Raw genomic sequence first — 26,128 nt, forward strand, 5'->3', positions numbered from 1 at the left:
TGCTGAAAACGCCTTAGCTCTGGTCTATTCCTCGCAGCAGCCGCAGAAGGAGCAAGCGGCGTGGCAGCAAGCAGGAAGCAGCAACGGGAAGGACCCACCAGATTACGACATGGGGTGACAAGGCCCAGAAGAAGGGGGGAGGGGAGGTTCAAGTGGCATCAAGGGGGACGACGCAGAGAGCGAGCAAGCAAGGAACCTTGGAAAAGCCAATGGAAATGCCCAGCGACCAATGATCTTGCGCCCGCTGTCCCGGTAGGTGCACCTTGGGAGCCAGCTCAGCTCTCCCAACCTCGACGATAATTCTCCCTGTGCACTCCTAGCTCAAATCCAATCTCAAAGAAAAAAAAAAAGAGTCGAGGGCAGGAGTTTGAGCAGCTCCATCATTTTTGCCGTCTGTCGATTTCTCACCTCGTCCATTCACGCCAGAGCTGCCGTCGACAATTGAAGAACCTCAGACATGCTGGCGTGATCCAACAACGTCTCGATAAACCCTCTTCCACTCTCTCTTCTTCCTCTCTCTCCCCTCTCATCCGGCCCCCCTCAATTCCGCGCACGCCGAATCGCAATCGATCGACGCTCCCTATCTGACTATGGGAGGACTACTGTTGCTGCTCTTGCTGAGCGTATGTACACACCATTCTCTTACATACACCAGTCTACCTACCTTGCCCGTAGCTCGAGCTCCCGGCCAGGCGGTACACTTTGGACGGCTATGCACGATGGAAAGCTAACAAATCATCTCCACGATAGACGGTCATGGCCTTGGCGTAGGTTGCACACGGCGATGCTTCTCCCCAGCCTTCCGAACCCTCCGTAAAACTGACGACGTATCCCGCGATTTCTCAGGTCCTTCTTCGCCGGCTCACTACCACTCGCAATCACCCTCACACAGTCGCAACTCCGATTGATATCAAGCGTTGGCGTCGGTATCTTGGTTGGAACATCCATGATTGTGATTATACCCGAGGGCATCGAAGCCGTCACGACCACTGGCGGGCACTCGCACAGCAAGAGGAGTTTGGCAGATACAGCTGGAAAGCAAGGAAGGCCGGCTATTCGGTGGACGACAGACGGAGAAATACCTCAGTTGGCAGATACCACCAAGTCTGCGCGGACTGTTGAAGAAGAGCTTCAATCCATCGGCCGTGATGTGGAATACACTGCAAAGCTGCAAAGTCGGGAGGAGCAGGATGAGCATGGCCACGAGCAACCTCCGGCACCCGCCCCTGGTCCCGAGCCTCACCACGACGAGCCGAAGCACGACAACGAGGTACCGACCTTCTACATCGGCCTGTCTATGATCCTCGGCTTCGTCCTCATGTACCTCATCGACAGACTGCCCCGCCACGCAGCAGGTGGCAATGGATCCGAGCCGCAGATGCGTCACGTCAGCTTGGATAACCTCGGCGGTTCATCAAGCGTTGGCGATGAGGAAACGGAGGGCTTCCTCGGTTCTCTTGCGCCTCCACCAAAGCAATCCCGAAGCCTAGCTACCACCATTGGATTGGTGATCCACGCCGCAGCGGACGGCATCGCAATGGGCGCGTCCACGTCCACGTCAAACACCAAGTTGGGGCTTATAATATTCGTCGCCATCATGGTTCACAAGGCACCAGCGGCATTTGGTCTGACATCGGTGCTTCTGAAGCAGGGATTGTCCAAACGAACGGCTCGAGGACACCTCATCGTTTTCAGCCTGGCTGCTCCTTTTGGAGCTCTTAGTACGTGGGCCATCATTCGAATCTTGGGCGGTGGAAATTTTGAGGGCGAATCTGGTCAGTGGTGGACGGGTATGCTTCTACTCTTCTCCGCAGGAACGTTTCTGTAAGTTGGACGACAGCCCATCGTTGAGGCGTGAACAATGACTAACAACCTACAAGGTTTGTTGCGATGCATGCCATGCAGGAAGACAGCAGTTCTCCAAAGCACGAACACGGTGGTATGAACGGCTATTCTGACGGGAATGGTGCACAAAGGGGCCAGCAGAGGCCGCAGATGCGTGATACTTTTGCGACAGTCGCTGGCATGCTCCTGCCGCTTCTTACCCAGTTTGGACATCACCACTGAACAATTGCCTGCGCAATGGACAACGGAGTCCCGTATCTCGAGATGAAAAAGGTGTAATGCTGGGTGTTTTTTGTACGAGTAAATCGTGGCACCGAAAAACTGAAGGGGCTGGGTCCTTCTGACACCTGACGATGATGATTGTATAGACTTCCATAACTTTGAGTTCGTCTCTGAATCTGGAGGGAATAAGTCCAGATGATGTATTTTAGGAATCTGTACTATTAGATCGACCATAAGCGCTTTCGAATCCCTATAGAACGCATGGTAGTCTCAAAATCCCGCTTCGACACGTTCCAGAAGCTGCAGTCCGAGTCGAGTGGCTCGGAACCAATCTGGGTTTGTGAACTGACCCGGTGGTCCATTGATCGGGGCCGAGGAGCGCGGCCTACCTATCTGCACACAGTAAGTAAGTACAGCATGTTGGCTGGGAGGGGCCGGCTCGACGGGCGCCAGGGAAGCCCTTGTCGACCGAGCGTCCAAAGTCGAGCTAGGTTTCTGGTCGGGGTGTTTCAAGTTCGTACGACGACCTTGGCTCCAGCGAGGCGCTCATGGCGCCGCCTGCTGGCCACCGGTTGGCTCAAGAGGATTAACGGCCCTTGGCATCGCATTCGCTTGTCCTTGTCCGAGCCAGGGCGCGGAAGATCCTCAGCGACGGAAAGCAAGCTGGGCTTCATGGTTACTACTCCGTACACAGTAGGCCAACTTTCAAGGTCTCGGGCCTGAGGTCGAGGTTCAAAGGGAGAGAGAGGGAAAAGTGTCCGTAGCGTCCACGTCGAAGAGAAAAGATCTGCAAGGCTGAACGCTGCATCTGGATCACTGCGCATCTGCTGGTTTATTGCTTTCTTCAGACCCAGATCATCCCATGAGTAAGCTGACATTGCCTATCCTCTCATTATTGAACAATCCGATGTTTGAGAAGCAAGGAGGACTTGAGTTTCGAGACAGTCAACCCCAGTGGGCCCCAGTGGGCCTGGGCGCAAGAGGATAACTACACCCCTTCACTGTAACATTGAGGTAAGATCTGAAGCATGAGCCGCCAGTGTCGCAAATGGATGGTCCTCTGGAGACTGGTGCTGCGCACTTGTAGGCCACATCTGGCCAACTCTTTGGCAGCTTTTCTCAGTCGCATTTGGCGGACAGTTCAGACGCAGATTTGCTTTTCGGCCCAATCGCACACATCGTGGTAAAAGTTCCCAGTCTTGTATCGCAAACATGCTAGGAGTGAGGAATATCTAGACTTGAGGAACGCGGGACCAACAATAGGGCCGCTCCCTTAAGGGTAGGGAGGTATGGTAAATTCGACAGCAACCGGTACTTGCCTAGACATAGCGTCTAGGATCTGCAGTTTCCTCGGCCCGAACCAGGCCTTTTCTAGTCAAAGAGGACATGCGGTCGAACTCTTGAAAACGTGTTGCTAGCTACCGCTGGTAATCCAATTCCCTAAAGCAAAACTTGTTAGGCTAAACCAACAGATTGACAGTGACAGGGTACCGTAGAAACCCGAACGAGTATTCGTAGTTCAGCGGGTTCTCTTGCTGGCGAGCCAACCTACTCCGTGCGCGGTCGCAACAGCCTACCTAGTCTCCGCGAACGTGGGCGAGTTGTTGTATCCGTATTCGTAGTGCTGTTGTATCACTGGGTTCAGGGTCAGAAGTCGTCTCTTTTCCAATCGAAAAAGCACCTATCCGTAGGCCAGAGCGCCGTCGCATGTGCATGGCTGCGGTGGAACCTGTGTCGAATTATGAGTCGATAGTTGCAAAGGACGTTGACTATGCGAAATTGGTTGTTCCTGCAAGACCTTGGAAGACAACATCCCAGACAATAGCGCTGACACTCAGGGTTCAGAGATGGGAGGGCGGCTGTGGCTGTCCTTCAAGACCGGGGAAAGACGCAGTGAGATCCTTTTCGGCGTACGGAGTACGTACACGCCAGACTCCCCATTGCGCCATTGTGCTTTTCCCATCGCAGGCTGAGTGAGGTGTGGGAACTTGAAAGGGCAGACGGCACCGGGCAAGCCAATGGGTGAGTGCGCTGGACGACTCGGGCCTGAAGAGCGAAGACAGACTCGGTCGCGACTTTGGCATTAAAGAACCGATCGACGTCACGAATACCCACTACGGTGCCTCCCAAGTGCAGACGAGGTGGACACTAGTTGGTGGCATGTAAGCGCCGCTAACTCGGACCCTGCAGGCCACCCCAGAGGGCAGAGATGTGGTTTATTGTTTGCGGCGACTCCAAAGAATGTGAGACGTGCTCTCTCTCTCTCTCTCTGACTCTCTCACACACACTCTCTGTCAGCTGGTCTTGGTTAGCTTGTAAAAGACAATAGACCCGAGAGTCGGTCATGCGTAGGTATGTAAGGGCAGTAACGGTCTTTGGAAGCCATGGAAGTAATGACAGCGTTTAAATGCCCGACCGCGACCAGCGTTGAGGTGTGACATTGTTCGCTTCGTTACGTCCGCATTCGAACTCTTCCGTGGCGATAACGGGCTGACAGAATCGGCGAGCCAACCGCCAAGACCTACGAGAGAAAGTTGCGAGTTGCTGAGAATGCCCTCACCGTCGAACCCTATTCGTTTGTAGAACGGTTTCAGAGCCCGTGGAAAACCATCGTTCCAGTGACGGAGGTGTTCCCGAGATTATGAGAAAGTCACAAATATCGATGTCCCATTCAAGACGAGCGGCCGATGTTGATATTCCTGGGAAGGAAGAGAGAAAGTGTGTGTGTGTGGCTGGCAGTCGTTCGCCGGTAGTTCAAAGTGTTGTGTGTCTCCGTAGCCTATTCGTATTAGCACATAGACAAGGTATGCTGGGGTAGTGTGTCTTGGACGATGCGCGCTTTGGGTAGATTGCCAGGCCGGCTCTCTTGTGTCAAGTGTTAGAGCTGTGAAGGAGGGTTGGTGTCAGTTCAGAGAAGGGCACCACGTATTATCCAGATGCAGTACTCCGTAGGAAACGAAACAACGCTAGAGATAGACCCAGAATAAAAATCTGTTTTGTTTGGGAATCATGAGGCCGAGCCTGAGCCTGTGCCGGTGTCTGAATAGAAAGAAATCCATATTGACGGTGGTTGTGTTGGTGCAAGGTAGGAGGCGGTGTGAGAATGAGTAGGCAATGTCTTTGTGTAGGCGATTCAACATGAGACGACGTTTCCCTCCCCTCTCGTCTGGAGGCTTGCTCGAACACAGGTAGAGTCGAAGAAGTGTTGTTGGAGTTGCGGCTTGCCTGTATTGTATCCGTACGAAAAGATCAGAACTCTTTGTTCCCTAGTCCGGTGTAAAGTAGGGTAAGGCAATGTAAAGGTACCTTCAGGTTTACTCTGAGGGTTGACTGCGCTAAGGTCAATCAACTTCAATGCGCCTTCCATCCATTCTTCGCCGCCCCTTCTTCTCTCCCTCTTCCGTCTAGAGTGTGTGTGCGTGTGTCTCTCTCTCTGTTTCTCTCGCTCTCTCGCGGTTGGTATGCCGGGTCCATAATGTGCCACCTACCAAATCAAGACAGTAACCCGTCACTCCATATACAGAGTAGGCTGTAACTTTGGATTCTCCATGTTGGATTCAAGTGGTGAAAGAAGACAAAGAAAGACGAATGCACCGTGACCTGGGTGGCACTGGCACTGGCACTTGCACTTGCACTCGACCCGCGGTCTGCTCCTTCCCTACCAAAATGCACTCTACAACCGTGGAAGGCGCTGTACTTCGTAAGGTACCGTACCAGCGTAGGTACTCCGTACTTGCCTTTTTTACCCACATCGTCTTGAGCCCAGGCCTTCTTCGGCGCACCTCCTCCTAGCGCGGTCCCGTCGTGCCCCCCCTTGGCCTTCCCGTCCCGTCCTCACTGCATCCTTTCCTTCCCCCGAAAACCAGGGCCACCCACCGCCTCCGCCTTCACCTTTGCCTTTGCCTTCCATCGCCTCTGAGGTGCGTTCCATCGTCCATCGTCCACCGTCCACCGTCCACCGTCCACCGTCCACGGTTCCATTGCTTCCAGCTTGGTTTATTACTTGCCCAAAGCCAGGCACCGTGCCTTCCAACTTCTTGCCTCTGCGTCTTGAGCCTTGACTCTCTCCAGTTCAAACCTCTCCTTCCGATTTCACCAGCTCTACCTTCGGTTCCTTGGTCTCGTTCGTCACGGTCCTAGTTCCTTTACCCATTTCCTTCCTCTTCTATTCCCTGTCCGGAACACACACCCATCCTTCCACACCCACACCGCACACACACACTCACACGCAGAGGCGTAGTCAGTTTGTCTTACCTCAAAGTGCCTGGGCCTATCTCGTCCCTCTCTTCTCCTTCACTCCCCTTCCCCAAGATCCCCAATCCCGGCCTACAAACACTCTGCAGCTGGATCTCTCCTCTCCAATCCAATCCCATCCCTTCTCCTCTCTTCTTCCCCCCTCCTACCCATCTTTACCATCGCTCCCTACCTTACCACGACAACAACCACCAGAAAAAAAAAGGCGAGAGACATTGCATTGCAGGGAGGTGCGAAAGGCATTTGGGCGTCAATCAAGCGAAATCCTCCGATACCACCGAATAATCCACTTTCTATTGAGTCGCCCTGGAGCATTCCACACAAGGCCCCAAGACGACCCACGCTTTCCGCTTGACACCTCCGATTGTTAAGCTTCCCGTCTCCCGCTGGCCCCATACACATACAGTACGCACGCTATTCACTACCGCTGCGGCACCGTCAGACAGAACCTCTCTTCGTCCAAGTCCAAGTCGACTTCCGATCCAGGAATCGACTACCTTCAACTTTTCCCACCCGACGCCGACACTCCCCCATGGGATACATCCCGCCGCCTTACCCTAACGCATTCGCACTCAACATTACATATCGTCGCCGAACCGAGTCATTGCCGTCATCCGAGTCGCTCGAGCCCGTGAGACTTGCGCATTGATTCCCGACGTCCAGTGCAAACGATTTGCCTTCACCACCCCCGTTCGTGCTGCCGTACAACTCTCGCCTCGACAGACTCGATAGACATCGCGTTAACTTCACACTAACCAAGACTTTTTTCTCTTCTTTTCACTTGAGCATTTGCGCCGACTGGGACATTTTCGAGAGTCCCATCACTGTTTTTCGATTATAAATGAACCTTCGGTAACGACTCCGCGTACTACGAAAAGGTCTCCGAATTCTCCTACGTTCGACGATCGCATCAAGGGACTTCTATCAGAGACCTCTCATTCACTCCCGATACCTGAGTCGATCATAACTCGAGTACGATCGCATCATACCGCAAATCATCATGGCTGGCTACAACAATAGACCACTAAGTTTCTCCGAGAGAAGAGGGAGCATGCTCAGCGACGACATGACACTCAACACCGGAAGCAGTTCAAGCAGCACAAGACTCGAGAAGATGCCTCAACGGCCGGGACACATCAGAGGCCCTCCCACACCGAGCATGACCACTCCTGCTGCAGACTTTGACCAGCAGTTGACAGGCTCGCCACCTCCCCCGCCTACACCGGCAGCCTCCCCAGGCCCCTCGCATCGCCAACTTGACTGGAGCGATGCGGCCGATGATGAAGACTTCTTTCTCGCCAAAGTGCGCCATCACTTCAAGAACTCTGGCGGTCCTCACCGCACTCGCCTTCTAGCCGACCTCCTGAATATGTGCACAAGTCAACAGCTGAGCTTCGTTCACCAGTTCGTCAGCCCCCTTCTCAAGAAGGATCCGTTCACGAGTCTTCCAGATGAGCTGTGTCTACGCGTAAGAAAGTCTCCATTACCCAATAGGTTCGCTTTGCTAACATTATCTCCAGATTCTTTCCTTCATAGATGACCCGAAGGTCTTGGCTCGTGCCTCACAAGTGTCCCGGAGATGGAGAGACTTGTTGAGTGATGACATGACGTGGAAGAACCTATGCGTCAAGCACGACTACGGCAGACGCCTGTCCGAAGTTGCTTCATCGATGGGCAGCGGATCTCGACCTGGTGCCCAGCCTCTTTGGGGAGACGACTACGCCAGCAGTAGTTTCCCGGGTGCGCTGCCCATGACGGCTCACGCCTCTGGATCCCGCAGTCTCGATGGATCTGGGAATTCAAGACCTAAGATGAGGTCTTACAAGTCGCACTTCAAGCAGCGATATCTCGTCGAGGCCGCCTGGAGATCAGGTGGCACTAGCACCACTAGGAACATCACTCAGGAGGGTGGTGTGGTTACCAGCTTGCACTTGACGCCCAAGTACATTATTGTGGCCCTTGATAATGCCAAGATCCACGTCTTTGATACCAAGGGCAATCAACAACGCACTCTGCAGGGCCATGTCATGGGTGTTTGGGCAATGGTTCCTTGGGACGACATTCTCGTCAGTGGTGGCTGTGATCGCGATGTGCGAGTATGGAATCTGGCTACAGGGTACGTTGAATTCGAATACTACACCAACTCAGGTATACTAACTTTGCCAGCGCCTGCCTCCACACCCTCCGTGGACACACATCAACGGTCCGTTGTCTGAAGATGTCTGATGCAAACACCGCTATATCGGGCTCGCGCGATACGACGCTTCGAGTCTGGGATATTCGCACCGGGTTATGCAGAAACGTTCTTGTCGGTCACGGCGCCAGTGTTCGATGCCTCGAGATCAAGGGAGACATTGTCGTGTCCGGCAGCTACGACACTATGGCAAAGGTCTGGAGTATTTCCGAGGGCAGGTGCATCCAAACGCTTCAAGGTCACTTCAGTCAAATCTACGCCATTGCCTTTGATGGCAAGAGAGTTGTCACTGGCAGTCTGGACACCAATGTCCGCATTTGGGATCCCAGAACGGCGTAAGTGCACTTGGTATAATTTGTCTTTGTCTTTTCTTTGGTGTGCTAACCAATCTTAGTGAATGCCTGGCTATCCTGCAGGGCCACACATCCCTTGTGGGCCAGTTGCAGATGCGTGGAGACACCCTTGTGACAGGCGGCTCTGATGGCTCAGTGCGAGTCTGGTCACTAGAGAAGATGTGCCCCATTCATCGACTTGCGGCGCACGATAACAGCGTGACCAGCTTGCAGTTTGATGATACTAGGGTCGTCAGTGGTGGAAGTGATGGCCGGGTCAAGATCTGGGATCTGAAAACAGGTCACCTGGTCAGAGAGCTTATTGCTCAGGGAGAGGCTGTCTGGAGGGTAGCTTTCGAGGATGAGAAGTGCGTTGCTCTTGCTTTGCGACAGAACCGTACCGTCATGGAGGTAAGATATCATTCTTGGGGAACCCGAGTGATCCACGTTGCTAACCAAGATTATCAAGGTATGGTCTTTCTCTCCCCCGGAGGATGTCCTCTACGACCGTCCACTTTCTCTTCAACAGCGAGTCTTCCAAGAGACGCCAAACCGGCCCTTAAGCGCCATGCAGCTCGATTACAGACAAACCCAGCCGACTGTTGCTGGGTCTAGTCGTGAAGCTGCCGGAAGTCAAGATGTCGACATGAGAGACGCTGGTCCTTCTACAGCCCCACTTCAGGGCGGTAACAAGACTTTCTTCCACGACGACTAGATATGGTCGGTCGTACATTGAAGCCTCCTGCATGGCACGGCGGTGTAATTGGCCTTGAATGGCGATAACTATCGCCTCGAGACGGATTCGGTCGCAGGTGCACTGAACACCTGCGTAACCAAGGCATCAATGAGGCGTTGCGGTTTATTTGGTGATTGACGAAACCATACACGTCATGGAACGGTTATCTTTCACAAGCTCCCGAGCCTAGATTTGGGTGGCTAGAGAGAGTCGTCTTTTTTGGAGTTGGTCAGGAAGCATCATGTGCATTTCAAAGGACGGCCAGCATGGGTTTTTTGACACCATTGGGGATTCAATTCAGTGGTTTAAATGGCGGCAATTGAAGGATTAGGACTTCAGGATGCGAACTCATGCAACTTCGAGCATGCGGTTTGCCTAGCCAAACCTTTAATATACCCCGAGGTAGCGTACTGTAGAATTATATACCACCTCAGAACAAGTGTGATAGACTTGATGCTCGGAGCTCCGGGTAGACCTGTGATGAGTAAGGTAGGCAGTCAGACCTAAGGTACTTTTCCTCTGTATCTCTATCAGCAAGGTACGAAGCCGCTTCCATTGTGGTCTTTTAGATCGATCCTATCAATCAAGAGGATGGTGGAAGAATTGGCCCCGTCGGACTTGATAATTTGTGGAATCAAGCATGTCCATTCGAAGGGAATCCGTACGGATACCATATTTTGTTTTAGGTACTCTGCTCTACACTTCTCACGGACGGAGTACCTAGGTAGGGGTTTGGATTTTTGCGGCGATTGGCCCCATTGCTAGGCTCTGTTTCCTTGCTATCTCCGAAGGCCGCTCTCGCTTGTCCTCTGAATGCGAACTCGATGGGACCCCGTGCGAGAATATGACCGACCGTTGGAAGCCGGGCCCGCCAAAGTCACAGCGCCTCGAAGTTCACACCTCGCAAATCCCGTTGAGGCAGAGTCACGTGTATGTAGGCTAGCCGTATATGGACTAGTAGTTTTCAACAAGCAGCAGCTCCCTTCCCAACCAACGCCGCGATTTTTCGGAGCTCCAGCGACCAAATAATTTGTTATCACCCTCCTTCCCCCGAACACTTCTCATCCTCATCGTCCGGAGGCTCCATCATCACCACCCCCACGATGTTCTCCCGCGCGATCAGGTTAAACAGAGCAGTGCCTCTGCGCACTCGCGCCCCGGCCACTTTTGCTGCTGCATCCCGGTCCGTCACCACCAACGCTGCATCGGCAACTTTGGAGAAGGGAGTTCCCCAGGTCAGTTTGCGCTCTTTTCCCGTCGCCACATTGGTCGGATATGTTGCGACAACAAAACGCCCTCGGATATAGAGGCATGTCCAATTGCATCCTGCTAACCTAGTACGCCATTCTAGTCCGACGATGAGCCTTTCCAGATCACCCTGAGCGATGAGAGCTTCGAGACCTACCAGCTCGACCCCCCGCCGTACACCCTCGATGTCACGAAGAAGGAACTGAAGCAGATGTACAAGGATATGGTTGTTGTCAGGTACGGACAATCCTGTTTCCGCAAAAACGCATTTGCCTCAGCTTTTTACTTACCGTCTGCGCAGACAACTCGAGATGGCCGCCGATCGTTTGTACAAGGAGAAGAAGATTCGTGGTTTCTGCCACTTGTCCACCGGTCAAGAGGCTGTCGCCGTCGGCATTGAGCACGCTCTTACCCGCGAGGATGACTTGATCACTGCTTACCGTTGCCACGGCTTCGCCTACATGCGTGGCGGTACCGTTCGCTCCATTATCGGCGAGCTGTTGGGCCGCCGCGAGGGTATTGCGTACGGCAAGGGAGGTTCCATGCACATGTTCACCAAGGGCTTCTACGGTGGCAACGGTATCGTCGGTGCACAGGTGCCTGTCGGTGCTGGTCTGGCTTTCGCTCACCAGTACACTGGCCGCAAGAACGCCTCCGTCATCCTGTACGGTGACGGTGCCAGCAACCAGGGTCAGGTCTTCGAGGCTTTCAACATGGCCAAGCTCTGGAACTTGCCCGCCCTGTTCGGCTGCGAGAGTAAGTTTTGGTCCCCTTGGAAGGCTATCACGTCCGTCTTGCTAATGACTATCTACAGACAACAAGTACGGTATGGGTACCGCTGCTGCCCGTTCCTCGGCCCTCACGGATTACTACAAGCGTGGCCAGTACATCCCTGGTCTCAAGGTCAACGGCATGGACGTCCTCGCCGTCAAGGCCGCCGTCAAGTACGGAAAGGACTACACTGTCGCCGAGAACGGACCCCTCGTCCTCGAGTATGTCACCTACCGGTACGGTGGTCACTCCATGTCCGACCCCGGTACCACCTACCGTACCCGTGAGGAGATCCAGCGCATGCGTTCCACCAACGACCCCATTGCTGGCCTCAAGCAGAAGATCATGGACTGGGAGGTTGTCACTGAGGACGAGCTCAAGACCATTGACAAGGAGGCCCGCAGCTTCGTCAACGAGGAGGTTGCCGCTGCTGAGGCCATGGCCGTCCCCGACACCACCCCCAAGATTCTCTACGAGGACATCTACGTCCCCGGTACCGAGCCGCAGTTCATCCGCGGCCGCACCCCTGACGAGACCTACTACTTCCACTAAATTCCTGCGCATGACGAATAATTGTTTCCTAACCTTTCTGTCCTATTGTACAATACCTACTAGCTAGAGAGGGTGAAGTGGTCACAATCTGAACATGGCCAGGGTCTGCAGATATCCTCCTGGTTCGACAAGATTTTTGGTCCCCATTTGTGAAATCTGGCGCGCTGTGATGTGATAAGCCTGCTCGTGGAATTGAAAAGCTCCTCTCGGCATGGCGCACTTACGATAGACCGACAACGGCCAGTCTTCTTCCAGTGCATTAGGCCCAATCAGGGCTGTTCAGAAAACTTGCCCAAAGCTGCACAGCGATGGTCCAGGTCGCTGCCTGCCCATGCTGCCTAGAAAGTTTATATGGGTCCGTGCAGCTGCGGGTCCTCTTCGCGTCACCAGGCAGGAGCTCTTAACGCGATTCTTCTGCTCCAAGCGCGGCGAGGCTCCCCAGAGTCTTTCCACAACCTTCATGTCCGCCCTTCCCCGCCTTGTGAGCAATTCAATCGGTCAAAGAAACGCGTTCCGGGCAGCGTTTCAAAGTAGAGTTCGACTCTTCACTGTCTACACTCGACCAGATATCAAAATGGCGCCGAAGCAGGCGACGCTGGGGTACGTCAAGCCATCTCAGACAACGTTGGGGTGTGTAAAGGACAATCGATGCTCCTAGGACTGCCACAGATGCAACGGAACTTTGCAATCTCAGTTATCATGTGGCTTACAAGAATGCCTGTTGACAGCTCTACAGGAAGTTCTTCGGAGCGAAGGGACCCAAGCCTGAGCCTCAGCAGAGCAAGCTGAGCTTCGCCACCAAGGCAGCTCCGAAGGAGGTTAAAAAGGAGGTCAAGAAGGGGGACGACTCGGACAAAGCCGCCGTCAAGACACGGGAGTCTCCTCGTAGTATGTTCTGACTTTGTACGCCATAAGTCTTATCTTTCAATTGACTAATGTACCAACTACAGAGCCACGGAAACGTACCAGAAGCCCGAGCCCCGCTGTTAAAGCATCGAGCCCGAAGGTCAAGAATGAGGTTGTCGAAGAGGATGAGGATGATGAGCCTGCCACAAAGAGGCCCCGCAGAGGCCGCAAGCATGTCATCGAGGACGAGGACGAAGACGAAGTGATGGACGAAGCTCCTAGCAAGTCCCCTTCAAAATCACCGAAGACCTCTCAGGCCAAAAAGAACGGCACAGCGAAGTCTGCAAAGGCTGCAGCCGCACCTAAGACTGCCCAATCCAAGAAAGCCGCCAAGTCCCCTACACCTGTCATTGAGGACGATAAGGAGGATGCAACGGAAACTGCGTCAGAAGATGACGCAGTCGAAGACGACGAAGAGGAGGCCAAGCCTACGGCAGCGAAGAAGAAGACCTTGGAAAAGGTGCAGATGAAACTGAAGACCCAAACAAAGGACCCGTATCCCGACTGGAAGGCAGGCGAACCAGTTCCCTATGCCGCGCTCTGTACGACCTTCTCTCTAATCGAGCTCACGACCAAGCGGCTCGAGATTATGGCACACTGCTCCCTGTTCCTCCGACAGGTCCTGCGGTTGACCCCCGACGATCTCCTTCCCACTGTTCTGCTCATGATCAATAAGCTGGCTCCTGACTACGCTGGCATTGAGCTGGGTATTGGTGAGTCGCTCATCATGAAGTCCATTGGCGAATCCACAGGAAGAAGTCTTGCAGTCATCAAGCAGGACCAAAAGGAGATTGGAGATCTTGGCCTTGTTGCCGTCAAGAGTAGATCGACGCAGCCGACCATGTTCAAGCCCAAAGCTTTAACAATACGAGGAGTTCACAAGGGACTCATGGGCATCGCTACTGTTTCCGGCAATGGTGCCCAAGGCCGTAAGGTGGATGCCATCAAGAAGCTGCTGTCAGCAGCCGACTCACATTCCTCTGGAAAGGTGGACATCACTAAGGACAAAGGCGGTCCCAGCGAGGCCAAGTATCTTGTCCGATTCCTCGAGGGCAAGCTTCGCTTGGGACTGGCTGAGAGGTCTGCTCTGGTGTCTTTGGCTCAAGCTATGGTCTTCCATGAGGCCGACGCCAAAGGTCAGGTACCTAAGACGACTGACGTGGAGCAGGCCGAGGGAGTTCTCAAGACAGTCTACAGGTTCGTGGTTCGCTCTTACGATTACCCGTATTCTCGTACTAAGCATTCATAGTGAACTTCCGAGCTACGATGTCGTCATCCCCGCCATGGTGGAACACGGCATCATGAACTTGCGCGAGCATTGCAAGCTGAAGCCCGGCGTGCCCCTGAAGCCGATGTTGGCGAAACCAACCAAAGCTATCACTGAAGTTCTGGACCGCTTTGAGAACCAGACCTTCACCTGTGAATACAAGTATGACGGCGAACGAGCGCAGATTCATTATGTCGCGAAGTCCGCGGATGAGGAGATTAGTCAATCTTTGCCGGGCGCTACGACAGCTGCGGCAAATGGTGTTGCTGCCATCTTTTCCCGTAACTCGGAAGATCTTTCCAAGAAGTACCCCGATATCCTTGCCAAGCTACACACTTGGGTCAAGGAGGATACCAAGAGCTTCGTCCTTGACTGTGAGACAGTTGCGTGGGATGTCGACGAGAAGAAGGTCCTTCCTTTCCAGCAGCTGATGACGCGGAAGAAGAAGGACGTCAAAATCGAGGATGTCAAGGTCAAGGTCTGCGTTTTTGCTTTCGACCTCCTCTATCTCAACGGCGAGGCCATCGTTGAGAAGTCGCTCAGGGATCGTCGCGAGCTCTTGCTGAATGCCTTTACACCGGTAGAGGGTGAATTTTCTCTTGCTACACACATGGATGGACAGGAATTGGAGCAAATCCAAGTGTTCCTCGACGAGAGTGTCAAGGCGTCCTGCGAGGGTCTGATGGTGAAGATGCTGGACGGCTCGGAGAGCGGGTACGAGCCCAGCAAGAGGAGCCGAAACTGGCTGAAGGTAAGCCGCTTGGATCCCTTACAGATGTCCATTGCGCCGATGATTTGTCGTGCTGACTGCATATCTTTAGATCAAAAAGGATTACTTAAGCGGCATCGGCGACTCGCTTGATCTCGTAGTGTTGGGTGCATACTACGGCAAAGGCAAGCGTACATCTGTCTACGGCTCCTTCCTCTTGGCATGCTATAACCCGTCGTCTGACTCGTATGAAACCGTCTGCAATATCGGCACGGGATTCTCCGAGGCCGTCCTCGAGGAACTGCACAAGCAGCTCTCGGACATTGTCATTGACCGGCCAAAGCCGTTTTACGCACACTCCTCGGGCGGGCAACATCAGCCCGACGTGTGGTTCGAGCCTCGTTACGTCTGGGAGGTCAAGACGGCCGATTTGACGCTCAGCCCGCGCTACAAGGCCGGGTGCAAAGAAGGTGTCGACCCTGGTGGTGAGAAGGGAATCAGTCTGCGCTTCCCGCGCTTCATCAAAGTGCGCGACGACAAGAAGGCTGACGAGGCTACGTCCAGTCGCCAGGTGGCCGAGATGTATCGCAAGCAGGAGAGCGTGACCAAGAGCAAGGGTCCCGCGGCGGATGATGACTTTGAATATTAATCACATTGCTTTGACTCTTTAATGAGAGAGATTTGGCGAATTATGGCGTTCTTACATGGCTCTGGAAGGGATTGCAATACATGCGGGTGCTTCCGCTCATCACGACGGGAAAGGGGTTAGGTTGGAGCATGGCTTTTTAGTTTGCGAATTCGCATACATAGGTACTTGCAAAATGTGTTCAAATAAGGAGACACATGCCATATCTTTCTCACAGCCGAATGGCATGTATATACTTATTCGTCCAGTGTTTTTTTTTTTTTTTGGCTCGGGTCTGCTTCTCTTATCTCGCATGTCTCGCCGTCTCACGAGGAGAAAAAGCGCAGTCCCGCGGGATATGTGTAAGCGTCGATCCAGAAAAAGGTCTTGTGTAGATTTACTTTGCGTTTGCATGCGGCCGCCGCGCCGGCAGATGCATGTGCAGTCTTCGTCATTGTGCCTGTGCCTTGTGCTTCTTAAATTTTTCTTGCACATTCTACTTCTCTGGCTTTTTTTTTCCTCTGTGATGGATGGCCTTGCTACTTGCACTACCACTTGCATTGCCAAGAATAACTTGCATCGGACATTTTTCTTCGTACATTTATAAATATGCAGATGACAGTTGTGACACTAGTACCAGAAGATGGGTTGGATTATTTTTTTAACACGATTTCCCATTAGTAGACAAGAACAATACTGACATGATTGTTGAAAGATTTGTATCATAAAGATGCTTGTAGTTTGTAGTACCTTGATCCCACTCTATTTCGACAAGCTATACAAACACTCGGCCCCCGGTTCCAAGAGTGACAAAAGTGAGGCTCAAGAAACCAATACAATTCGGCTTTTAACCTTATCCGCTTTACGGATACAAAACTCGAAAGGGCCGGACGAAAACTCTCTAAGCTCTAGCGACACCCCCCTTCTTACTAACGCCTTCCTTTGCAACCTTTCCCATACCGATGCCCTTCCTTCGGCCCCGAATCACAGCCTCCAACGCCTTGCCGACGGCGGGCATGTCACCGAGCATGGTCAAGTGTCCGCGCTCGGTGCTGACACGCCCACCGCGCACCAGCTCGTACCCCTCTGGCAGCTGCGCCTCGCGCGCGAGAACCACGCCGTCCCCGGCGCGGAAAATGAGGTCGTCGTAGGCTTGTGCATGGCAGATGGCCTCACGGCTGCTGACCTTGACGGCGTAGACGGTGGGGACTTCCTTGCCGTAGATAATGCCGAGAGGAGGATATGCGTTGGCCTCTGACAGAGCCGGATCGAATTGTGTTTCTTGACGGAACCGCTTGACCTCGGCGAGGGTACGCTCGAGATAGGCGATGTTTCTGGCGCGGTTAGGGGGCGCTGGTGTGCTAGGCGCCCCCTTTATGAATGGCGATGGTTTGTTGCCATCTATCTGTGGGGTGATGCCTCCTTCGCGGACGTGCTCTACTCTCCGGGCCGCGTCGGTTATCGATGGCGGCAAGATGTGATTCTGTTTTTTCTCGCTTGAGCTGCGACTGCGGACCGATAACAGAGAGCTGAACGTTGTCGACTTTTCCTTTGGTACTAGTGGGGGCAGCGGAGGTTCAATACATGGGGTGAGGCGATATTTGATCCATTCGTTTACGTCGTGAAAGTCGATATTATACTCCTCCTTCGTGTCCTTGTTGACGAAACAGAAGCCGTCGTCGGGCAGAAACACGAAGGATGTTCTGAGTGAGAAGTTGACCTGCGCAGTCAAGATCTTCTCGTTGAGAAGGACTGCGTCGCCGTCTCTCAGGGGTCCCAGGACGTTGACGCACCGCTGAGGTGTACCGACGTAGACCACCCCTGAGAAAAGGTCCGGCCTCTGGTTGACGACGTGGCGGGTGATGAGGCCACCAAGGCTGTGGGCTAAAACAAGAGCGCCTCTGGGCTCTTTTGAATCCCCTTGGTTGCATGGCAGCTTTTCCAAGAACTCAACCATTTTGCGTGATAGTAAGTGAGGGCTCAGTCTCCAGTCGTAGCCATAATCATGCAAACGTAGCTTTCCTTTCCGAACGTTCTCGCAGGCGGCAATCTTCTTGAACAGCTTCCTGGAGATGTCGATGGGGCCGATATTTTGGAGCATGCCTGATGGAATGATGCGCTCTTCCATTGACTCTTCGTCTTCGGGGTCAAGGCCGACCTCCAAGTCCGCCTTCCTCATGTTGAGTCCGATTTTGACTGGAGCCCATAGTTGGTGGTGCGGAGGCTCTGCTGATCGTAGAATCGAGCCACGGTAACCGCCGAGAATCACTATATCCCCAGTCAAAGTCTCCAGCACTCTGTCTAGAGTTGAGAGTCCGTCATTGTCAACTTTGGGTGCCGGGGCTTCGGGGATGGCCTTGCCCGTTGCATCCTCGTTGAGTTTGAGCGACGATCCAAGTTTGGGTAGGCTTGGCATTTTGAACGTCGGTCTCTCGGGCAGACTGTCTTTGATTGCCTTCATCCTCACATTGGCCATTTCTCTGACGTGATCGAACCTGCCATCGTCATCCCCGATTGAAGATGTGCGGGATAGTGAGTGATACAGCAGCGAGTCATCGGATGTAACTCGCCTCAAAATGCGTGGTCTTGTGGTAGATGGTCTCCCAGATGATACGGACGGGCGATTACTGGATGCTTCATTGGCCATCGTTTGCGCACGAGGGAGGCCGTTGGCGCCGCTGGAAATGGCAGCTGTGTTATTATAAGGCCTTCTACTCTGAGCCAGGGAAAATTTCCGCTGTTCAGTCGTCGTCGTCGTTCTCGGTTCCGCCTTCTCTGCGGCGGCAGTAAAGAAAGATAAGGAGTTGAAGATTGCCGAAGGAGCCGGGAACGAAGAGAAAGCATTCGAAAACTTCTTTAGCGCATCGGCTCCCGTAGATGATGAGCGTTTGTGTCTAGTTTGACCAAAGGACACGGATTCGAGGGCGCTCTTGGGCGCTTCACCGTCCCCACCACCAAATATCATGTTCGGTGGACTTGACTGCCATGGTGAAGGCAGGTCTTCCTTCGGTGCTGGCCTAGCTTTTTGGAGCTTTTGAGACTCTCGTCTGCGAGGCGGCGCTGGCGAGATGGGTATGTCCGACTCGGTCTCGAAATTGGTAGGGATCTCATCGGGGAAGGGCGTTAGTTCTGGCGAGCTAGCGGAATCGTCACTACTCGTGATGACAGGTAGGAAGAGCCCGGACGACTTCCTCTCTCTCTCCAATGCAGCAGCCTTCTCAGCTTTAGATGTTTGTGGTAGAGTGAGTCGAGTTGCAGCAACACTCAGTGCAGGTTGCATGACGGACTGGGCGCCATCCTGGTCATCGTCACCATAAACCGGATCTTCAGACGGGACCTTTTCTAGAGTCGGAGACGGAGACCTCCTTCTTTCACTGACGCCTTCTTTTTGAGACATGGCCACCATCGTGAACTTTCCCGTCAAACGTGCTGAGAAATCGAGTTGTTGAATCGCGGGGTGTATAAGAGTTATAAAAGTCGCAATTTGCAGCCGGGCGTTCCGGGTGTTAGCTCAATGGCACATGCTCAATGGCCTTTTTGGGAAGAGTGAGAGTGGACACCAGTCGGTGCTGCACCGAGGTCAGTACGGGAGATTGACCTGAACAAGAGGCCAAAACCGACACGGCGAGGTAAAAAAGGACCTCAAGAGTCTCGGGAAAAGCTGGGTCAAGGGATGTGACCCAGTAAATGGGAAAGGATAGAAATGTGCCTTGCTGAGGTGTAGGGCCTTTAGGTTGTGTGTGTGACGAGATGGTGGTGTTTGGAAACGATGATTCAGTACAACACTCCGATCTGAAAAGATGTAGATTCGGCAATGACGAACCAGATAACTGGAGCAGGGGCAGGGAAGCACCGCGTAAGTGATATAAGAAAGAGAAGCTAGCGGTAGTAGGGTGCGTAAGGTATTCGTACCTTTCTACTTAGAAAAGCAGTGTACCTAACCGCGTATCTATACGGAGGGCAACCCACGTGTGTCCACTTGTTCCCGTCCTACCTATCCGTCAGGACTAAGGAATGTACCTTACGTTTGACGTGCGTGCGTGCCTTGCCTTGACAGAAAACTCGATGGAGGAAAGGCAAGGTACCACCCTCGCCTCAGTCCGAGGTGTGGGTAATAGCCAACACACACATACACACAACCTGAAGACTGGAGCACGGAAGGGAAGCTTGCTGATGTTCTTCCCGCTGCGTACCGTAGTAGTTGCGTAGACGGTAGGTGCTAAAGACCAAAAGTCTGATATGCACAGAGCTGCGCCTCCCTCGCCCGGGAACCAGGGGCATCCTTTCTCGGTTGCACATCGTGCAGATCTCCGTCAGGAAGGGGCTCAGGCTCGCGCTGCCAAATATCAAAAGCGGCTAGACTAGAGATCGCTGTGTGTTCATCTCACTGCTGTTTCTTCCGCGCTCGACCGACATTTGCTTCGCCATACCGGACCGTCCTTTCTGTCAGAGAGGCACGGATAACGGCAATTAATGGAAGGTTGTTGCGCGGACAGCTGTGCTTTTGCTCTGTCAAGGCCAGTGTGTGGGACGTGAAATAAGCCATGGACATTCTCTTTTCCTTCTTTGTCTTCGTCCTCGTCTTCTTCTTCTCCGCCGTTGCGCTGTTTTTGCATCAGGGGCGCTCTGGCCGATCCAATCGCATGGGTGTACCTCGTCCCACGTCCAGGTTGAGGCTGCGATTCATTGACTGAGCGAGCGATGCTTGTTTTTAGGTGTAACAGTTAGCGGGCGTATCTTTTTTCCCAAGGTTCTTGCTTACCTATTTCCTCTGCCCCTAAGGTACAGAGTAATGCCACTGACATAATCACATGCGCCGTCTCAGTGTTAGCCTCTGCCCCACCATGTCTTAGCCACCAATTGGAACCTGCGTCATTGGCCAATGCCCTTGACCCACTTGGTCGGCCGGCAGCAACGGACCCTGCGGCACCCGATGATCCGGCATTGCCATGTCGATCGGCCCAACCTAAGTCAGCTTGTCAGGCTTGCCCGTCCTATCGATCTTGCTGGTTGACTTTGATGCCTATAATTGTGGAGGGGATATGGAGAAATGCCATCAGCACCAACGGGTAGCAGGAGTGTAGGACGACAGGGAGGACACCAATTTCACATGTGTCGACATAAACATCCATCGTCGATTCACCATGGATGCATAAATGTGATCCAAGTAGATGGGTATCTATGTCTCTTTGCCTAAGATGCCTGCCTGCCTTGAGACTTGAGTATGGTGGTTAAAAAGCATACCCTCGGGTATCTGAGAACATGCGGATATAAGGTGTTCTTAGCAAAAGTAAGCTCGGTCGAATGGCCTGATGGTAACCTCAAACTTGCAAACTTCGAGGTTCGAGGTTCGAGGATTCAGATTGGCCTGCTTGGACGTTCCATGGTGATTACAGATTCCAGATTCTTGCTTGGGCTGATGTGCGGTGCGCCCGACGCAGCAATCTCTCCCGAGCCAGCCAGCACAAAGCACGTTTCTACCTTGCGCTTCGTGGCTTCCAATTCCACCCACGGACGGAACTGGAGCCTCAGTGCTGTTTGGACTTTGGACTTTGGCCTTTCCATCAGATAAGAATTCTTATCGCCCCACTAATTGCGAGACACATCTGCAGGTGCAGCTAGAGACCTTTACCCGCGTTGCACCTGCGTCTCCCGAGGTACCTTTATACCTATGAGGGACGTCATTGCTGTGCCAAGCTGCCAACCCAATGGAAATGGAAGCCTCACCCGCCCGCGGCCGCGACTGCTACCGAATGTTGGCCCGGCTTCAATGGCGCACCCCTGCCCCGCGAAATCCAGTGCATCGTCTGCGATTTGCAAGTACTTCGTACGGAGCATGGAGTACGTAAGGCAAGGTACCCAACCTCCAGCATCCAGGTAGGTAAGGACAAGGTAGCTCAAGGAGGCTTAGACCAAACCGCCTCGCCAAACAGATTCCCCAACGTCTTGTCACAAACACAAACAAAACAGTTCTCGAGCTTCGTTTCCCACCCTCCATTACTATTGTCGTCGTCCCATGCATTGCCCTGTTTGTTGAGCTTACTCTTTGTGCTCCCCCCCGGCTGGCCTCGTCTCGCAAACATTCCTCCGGGCTCCCTGATCTCCTCCATCTATCCGAGTCGTAGAATAATCTCCGAAGCTATGACTACCCTTGAACCTCGCCAACCTTACACCGACGCCGAGCTGCGCCAGCTGTACCCTCCACAGCTCAAGCTCCAGCTCGTGCAGATCCTCCTCCGCCATGGCGAAAGAACTCCCGTCACGTCTCGATTCTCCAACACCGGCCTTCCAGGGTACTGGCCCTATTGCAGTGTCGTTCGCCACCTCCGAGATGCTGTTCTCGACCCGGACACCGGTAAATACTCATACCTCGATTGGAAGAGGCGTCTCGAGGGATTCGCTTCTCATGACAATCCCGTAATTATTACCGGCCCCAATGGCGAGCTTGACGATATCTGTGATCATGGCATGCTTACGGACCGCGGCCGGGAAACCACGCACCACCTTGGAAGACGTTTCCGTGATCTCTACGTCGATCGGCTCGGCTTCTTGCCTGCAGACCTCACCGACGCGGAGTCTCTATACCTTAGGTCTACGCCGGTCCCGCGAGCTCTGGAGTCTCTCCAACAAGCCATCTCTGGCCTATATCCAGCCAGGCACCGGGCACCTGATCTCCCCGCGCTCACAATCCTAGGGCGCGTACCACCAGACGAGACTCTCTTTCCCAACGAAACCCACTGCCGGCGATTTCGTATTCTCGCCCGTGCTTTCGCCCAGCGAACTGCCGACCGATGGAACAATACTCCAGAGATGGCCTACTTGAATAAGAAGCTCGGGAAATGGATGGAAGAGGATCAACCCATCGCAGTCGATTCTAAGCCAAGGTTGAGCGGTATCATGGATACCATCAATGCATCACGCGCACACGGCCCGAAGACGAAGCTACCCTCGGAGTTCTACGATCCCAAGGTACTTTCCATCATCGAGAGAATTGGTGTAGAAGAATGGTATAGCGGGTACGGCGAGAGCCAGGAGTATCGCACGCTTGGCATAGGTGGCTTAATGGGCGATATTGTTGCTCGTATGGTCGGAAGCGTCGAACACAGTCCGGCAGACGGAGCATACGAGATCAAGCAAGCCAGTGCAGCTCCCAAGCCCATCAGATTTGGTATGAGTGGCTGCCATGATACTACCCTCGCGGGTATACTAGCCAGCCTGGGTGCCTTTGGTCCAGACAAATGGCCTCCTTTCACGAGCCATGTCGCTGTTGAGATGTTCCGCGATTCCAAGGTCCCACCAAGTCAAACGCAGACACCCAAGAATGGGAGCTGGTTCGGCTCATGGTTCTCCGCCGGCCGTGCTAGCACAAAGGCGCCTGGTGCGGCTCCGCCAGGCATTGGTCGTAAGCCGACCCCTGCATTGACAGATGCCGAGAGGAAGCAGCTAGATGGTTACTACGTGAGGGTTCGGTACAATGACGAGCCGGTGACTATCCCCGGCTGCAAGGCTGCCGGCAACCATCTTGAAGGCGATGAGTCCTTTTGTACTCTGGTAAGTTTCCAGACCCCCTTTGTGAAATGATTGCGCGTAGCTGACCTGAGCCCAGGCCGCTTTCAAGTCTATTGTCGACAGGTACACACCTGTTGACTGGAAGAACCAGTGCCGTGGGAACACTGATGCGTCCGCCTTCCCGGTCAAGCCGGAGCCGGCAGGATATTAATGATTGCCATAACCGCTAACGTGGTTGATAAGCGAGTGGATCAGACAAGCGAGTGGATCAGCCGACCGCGACCACAGCACATTTGCGACCGATACGCAGCACTAAGAAAAGTAATTCAATTGAAACTATTTAAGATCCTCTTCTTCAGACATTTCTTCAGCAAATTGACATGTTCGTGCATTATGACCAGTGTTCCCACAGACGCCACATCGCCGTTGGCCCGTCTCGGTCCTCGGTCGGCGACCACTACTCCGGCGTGTTTCCTCCTCGATCTGAGCTGTTGCTTCTCTCTGCGACTGAAGGTCCTCAGCCTCAGCTATAGTAAGACTTCCTCCTTATCTGAGACGTGTTTTCTTAGCCCTCCGGCGCCGGCTTAGTAGGTTGTTTTCCTCACGAAGGATTTTGTTCTCAGACCTTAATAACGCAATCTGGTGCATAAATCCACGCGCCCCCTTTGATAGATGCTCAACAGCTTCAATAATTGAAGTTGGTGAGCTATTCTGATGGCGGGAGATCCTCCTTTTGATGAGTTCAGACTGAGAAGATGCTTCTGTTGGGTTGTTTGGCGTCTGAGAAGTCCACGCAGGGGGTGTTGTTGGGAGGGATCCTGGAGGTGTTGGAGTGTGTAACCTGATATCAAGCTTTGAAAGCACACTTTCGGCACTCAAAGGGACAAGCCCAGCCCCTCTGAAACCTCCCTGAATGTTCTTTTCCGTAATAGCTTGGGCAAAAGCCTCGCGAAACGCAGGGAAGAAGTCTTCCTTTGTAATATGCGTATTACCCCGGCGCATCTTATCCTCAATTTGTCCACCATAAGCCGTCTTTAGTGGCCCAAAGCACCCAACGTCTAAGGGCTGAAGCAGATGAGACGAATGGGCCGGCATACAGAGTGTGACGATATTGTTTTCCTTGCAATATATCTCGAAGTCGGCAGCGTGGTGACTTTCATGCCCATCGACGACGAGGAGGCGATAACTGCCAGTTGCACGCAGTTTTGTATGCCGATCAAAGTGCTGGAGCCAATCTAGGCCTCTTTCGTTTGTTGTCCATCCGTTGTCAGACGTTGCAATGACCCAGTCGCGTGGGAGATTGGTTTCCGTGTACCAGGTGGAGAGGTGATATTGGCCTGCAACGATGATATACGGCGGGACGCTGTAGCCCGACGAACTAATGGCCTGAATGACTGTAACCCATTCACGGTCACCAGGCTGCATCATTTTCGTGTTTGAACGCCTTTCGGCGCTCGTGACGACCATCCCAGATGCAATCTGGCCCATCATAAACCCAGTCTCATCAAAGTTATAGATATCAGAGTCCACAATACCATATTTCGCGATTGTGTTCGCCACAAGGCGAAACCACGCGTTTATGGCGTTTGGATCTTCGCATTGGGCCCTCTTGTAGTCGTACTTGCGAAAAAAGCGCGTCTGGAGCTGTGGTTGTCGCTTGACGAAGTTCGAAGCCCAGCGCTTCCCAACTGGGGGCGCGTTGCGGTCGGCGAGCAGTCGATTAGCCATTTCTTCCACACCTCTAATGCGGGGAGGGAATGATCGGGAATCTAGGTCGAGAATATACTCAACTAGCTTCTCTTCTTCAAGCGTAGTCAAATTCCGCGATCTAGGCATAGTGTCGCGTCGTGATAACTTTCCCCTTAGACGATGGCGTAAGGTTGAGAAGGGTACTGAGTAGATCCGGGATGCCGCTCGGATACTAAGATTTGGTGTCGTTTTGATAGCCTGAACCGCTAAGGTTAGCTGGCCTTCATTACTTTGTGATGACATGCTTGGTTGTGGCGTAACGCCTATGAAGGGTGGAAGATATATTGGTCGCGGTCGGCTGATCCACTCGCTTGTCTGATCCACTCGCTTATCAACCACGTTAAGTGTTACTAAGTTTATTGTCGAGAGAGAAAGTAGTGATAATTGCTTCACAGGATAGAGGAGAAAGTGTTGGGTCCATAGACAAGTGGCAGGTCACTGGACCCCGAGTAGTGCCACGCTCTACATAGAACCATAGCTTTTCTGTGGAATTTCTCCTTTTTCGTTGATGTCTGTGTCGAGTGTGTCGGAGACCATCCTTTCATGGGCGATGTTATGTACTCGTGTTACATGTCTGTTTAGAAGTAGAGATATTTTGACATTTATGGCCAGGATTCTAATACAGGGTCCATTAATCTAGAAGCTCCTGTTTCAATCAAAGAGTATAGAGACTCCTGTAGTAACGCTCGATGTTATCGCAGGTTGATCGTGTCAAACGAAACGTCGTCTTCCGTCATCTTGCGCATTTTTCGCGCTTGCCATGATCGGACTTTGTACGTGCCAAGAGCTGGAGGGGGCATCTCGGTATCTGATATATCCCAAGAAGCTACTAGGGCTGAGATGCTTCCCGGTGGTGTGAAGGCCAGCCTTAACATGCATGCTCGGACATTGGACGAGTGACATCTGCACGCCTTACGCAGGTTAGTGCCCTTGAGGTATGCCCGGATTGCGCTAGATGATGAGCATTGCGATCGTTGCAGCCTGTAGGGCTAGGGAATATGAATTTATTGTCCCTTGCTTCACTATCTTCCGAGGATGAAATGTGGTGGTGCATCTTCGCGTCGAGTAGTTGGATATAAGTAAAGTGTTGAATGGGACGGCAATGTAAGCGACTTGTTCTTCAACAGGTAAGAATGGCCCTTTATCACGAGCCATACATTGCCTCAAATAGAGCGCACGCGGATTGATGAAGAACGAGGAATTGTAGGA

At 53.1% G+C, this 26,128-nt stretch overlaps 6 protein-coding genes across 6 annotated transcripts; 5 read left to right on the forward strand and 1 right to left on the reverse strand.

The window, feature by feature from the left end:
- Positions 1-335: 335 nt before the first annotated feature.
- On the forward strand, positions 336-2,444 carry BDP81DRAFT_419919 (ZIP zinc transporter). The gene is made up of 4 exons (XM_060589807.1): positions 336-623; positions 751-767; positions 847-1,824; positions 1,881-2,444. The coding sequence occupies exons 1-4, from the start codon at positions 591-593 to the stop codon at positions 2,065-2,067; spliced, it is 1,215 nt and encodes a 404-aa protein (XP_060448980.1). The 5' UTR covers positions 336-590; the 3' UTR covers positions 2,068-2,444.
- A 4,877-nt stretch (positions 2,445-7,321) lies between these two features.
- BDP81DRAFT_391086 (WD domain-containing protein) lies at positions 7,322-9,562 on the forward strand (the record flags this gene model as incomplete). Its single annotated transcript, XM_060587505.1, has 5 exons — positions 7,322-7,789; positions 7,842-8,437; positions 8,488-8,850; positions 8,910-9,258; positions 9,317-9,562. The coding sequence occupies 5 exons, from the start codon at positions 7,322-7,324 to the stop codon at positions 9,560-9,562; spliced, it is 2,022 nt and encodes a 673-aa protein (XP_060448981.1).
- Positions 9,563-10,608: 1,046 nt separating this feature from the next.
- On the forward strand, positions 10,609-12,283 carry BDP81DRAFT_403812 (pyruvate dehydrogenase E1 component). The gene is made up of 4 exons (XM_060588892.1): positions 10,609-10,818; positions 10,935-11,068; positions 11,133-11,587; positions 11,646-12,283. The coding sequence occupies exons 1-4, from the start codon at positions 10,687-10,689 to the stop codon at positions 12,152-12,154; spliced, it is 1,230 nt and encodes a 409-aa protein (XP_060448982.1). The 5' UTR covers positions 10,609-10,686; the 3' UTR covers positions 12,155-12,283.
- A 246-nt stretch (positions 12,284-12,529) lies between these two features.
- Positions 12,530-16,152, forward strand: BDP81DRAFT_419925 (uncharacterized protein). The gene is made up of 5 exons (XM_060589808.1): positions 12,530-12,754; positions 12,891-13,042; positions 13,105-14,257; positions 14,310-15,078; positions 15,149-16,152. Exons 1-5 carry the CDS (start codon positions 12,615-12,617, stop codon positions 15,683-15,685), a joined length of 2,751 nt encoding a protein of 916 aa, XP_060448983.1. The 5' UTR covers positions 12,530-12,614; the 3' UTR covers positions 15,686-16,152.
- A 410-nt stretch (positions 16,153-16,562) lies between these two features.
- BDP81DRAFT_458523 (uncharacterized protein) lies at positions 16,563-19,067 on the reverse strand (the record flags this gene model as incomplete). Its single annotated transcript, XM_060593424.1, has 1 exon — positions 16,563-19,067. One exon carries the CDS (start codon positions 19,065-19,067, stop codon positions 16,563-16,565), a length of 2,505 nt encoding a protein of 834 aa, XP_060448984.1.
- A 2,517-nt stretch (positions 19,068-21,584) lies between these two features.
- BDP81DRAFT_419929 (histidine acid phosphatase) lies at positions 21,585-23,455 on the forward strand. The gene is made up of 2 exons (XM_060589809.1): positions 21,585-23,212; positions 23,268-23,455. The coding sequence occupies exons 1-2, from the start codon at positions 21,803-21,805 to the stop codon at positions 23,379-23,381; spliced, it is 1,524 nt and encodes a 507-aa protein (XP_060448985.1). The 5' UTR covers positions 21,585-21,802; the 3' UTR covers positions 23,382-23,455.
- The last annotated feature ends 2,673 nt before the right edge of the window (positions 23,456-26,128 follow it).

The sequence above is a fragment of the Colletotrichum phormii genome (genome assembly GCF_030913505.1).
Source record: "Colletotrichum phormii strain CBS 102054 chromosome Unknown BDP81scaffold_4, whole genome shotgun sequence".
Lineage (NCBI taxonomy): Eukaryota > Fungi > Ascomycota > Sordariomycetes > Glomerellales > Glomerellaceae > Colletotrichum > Colletotrichum phormii.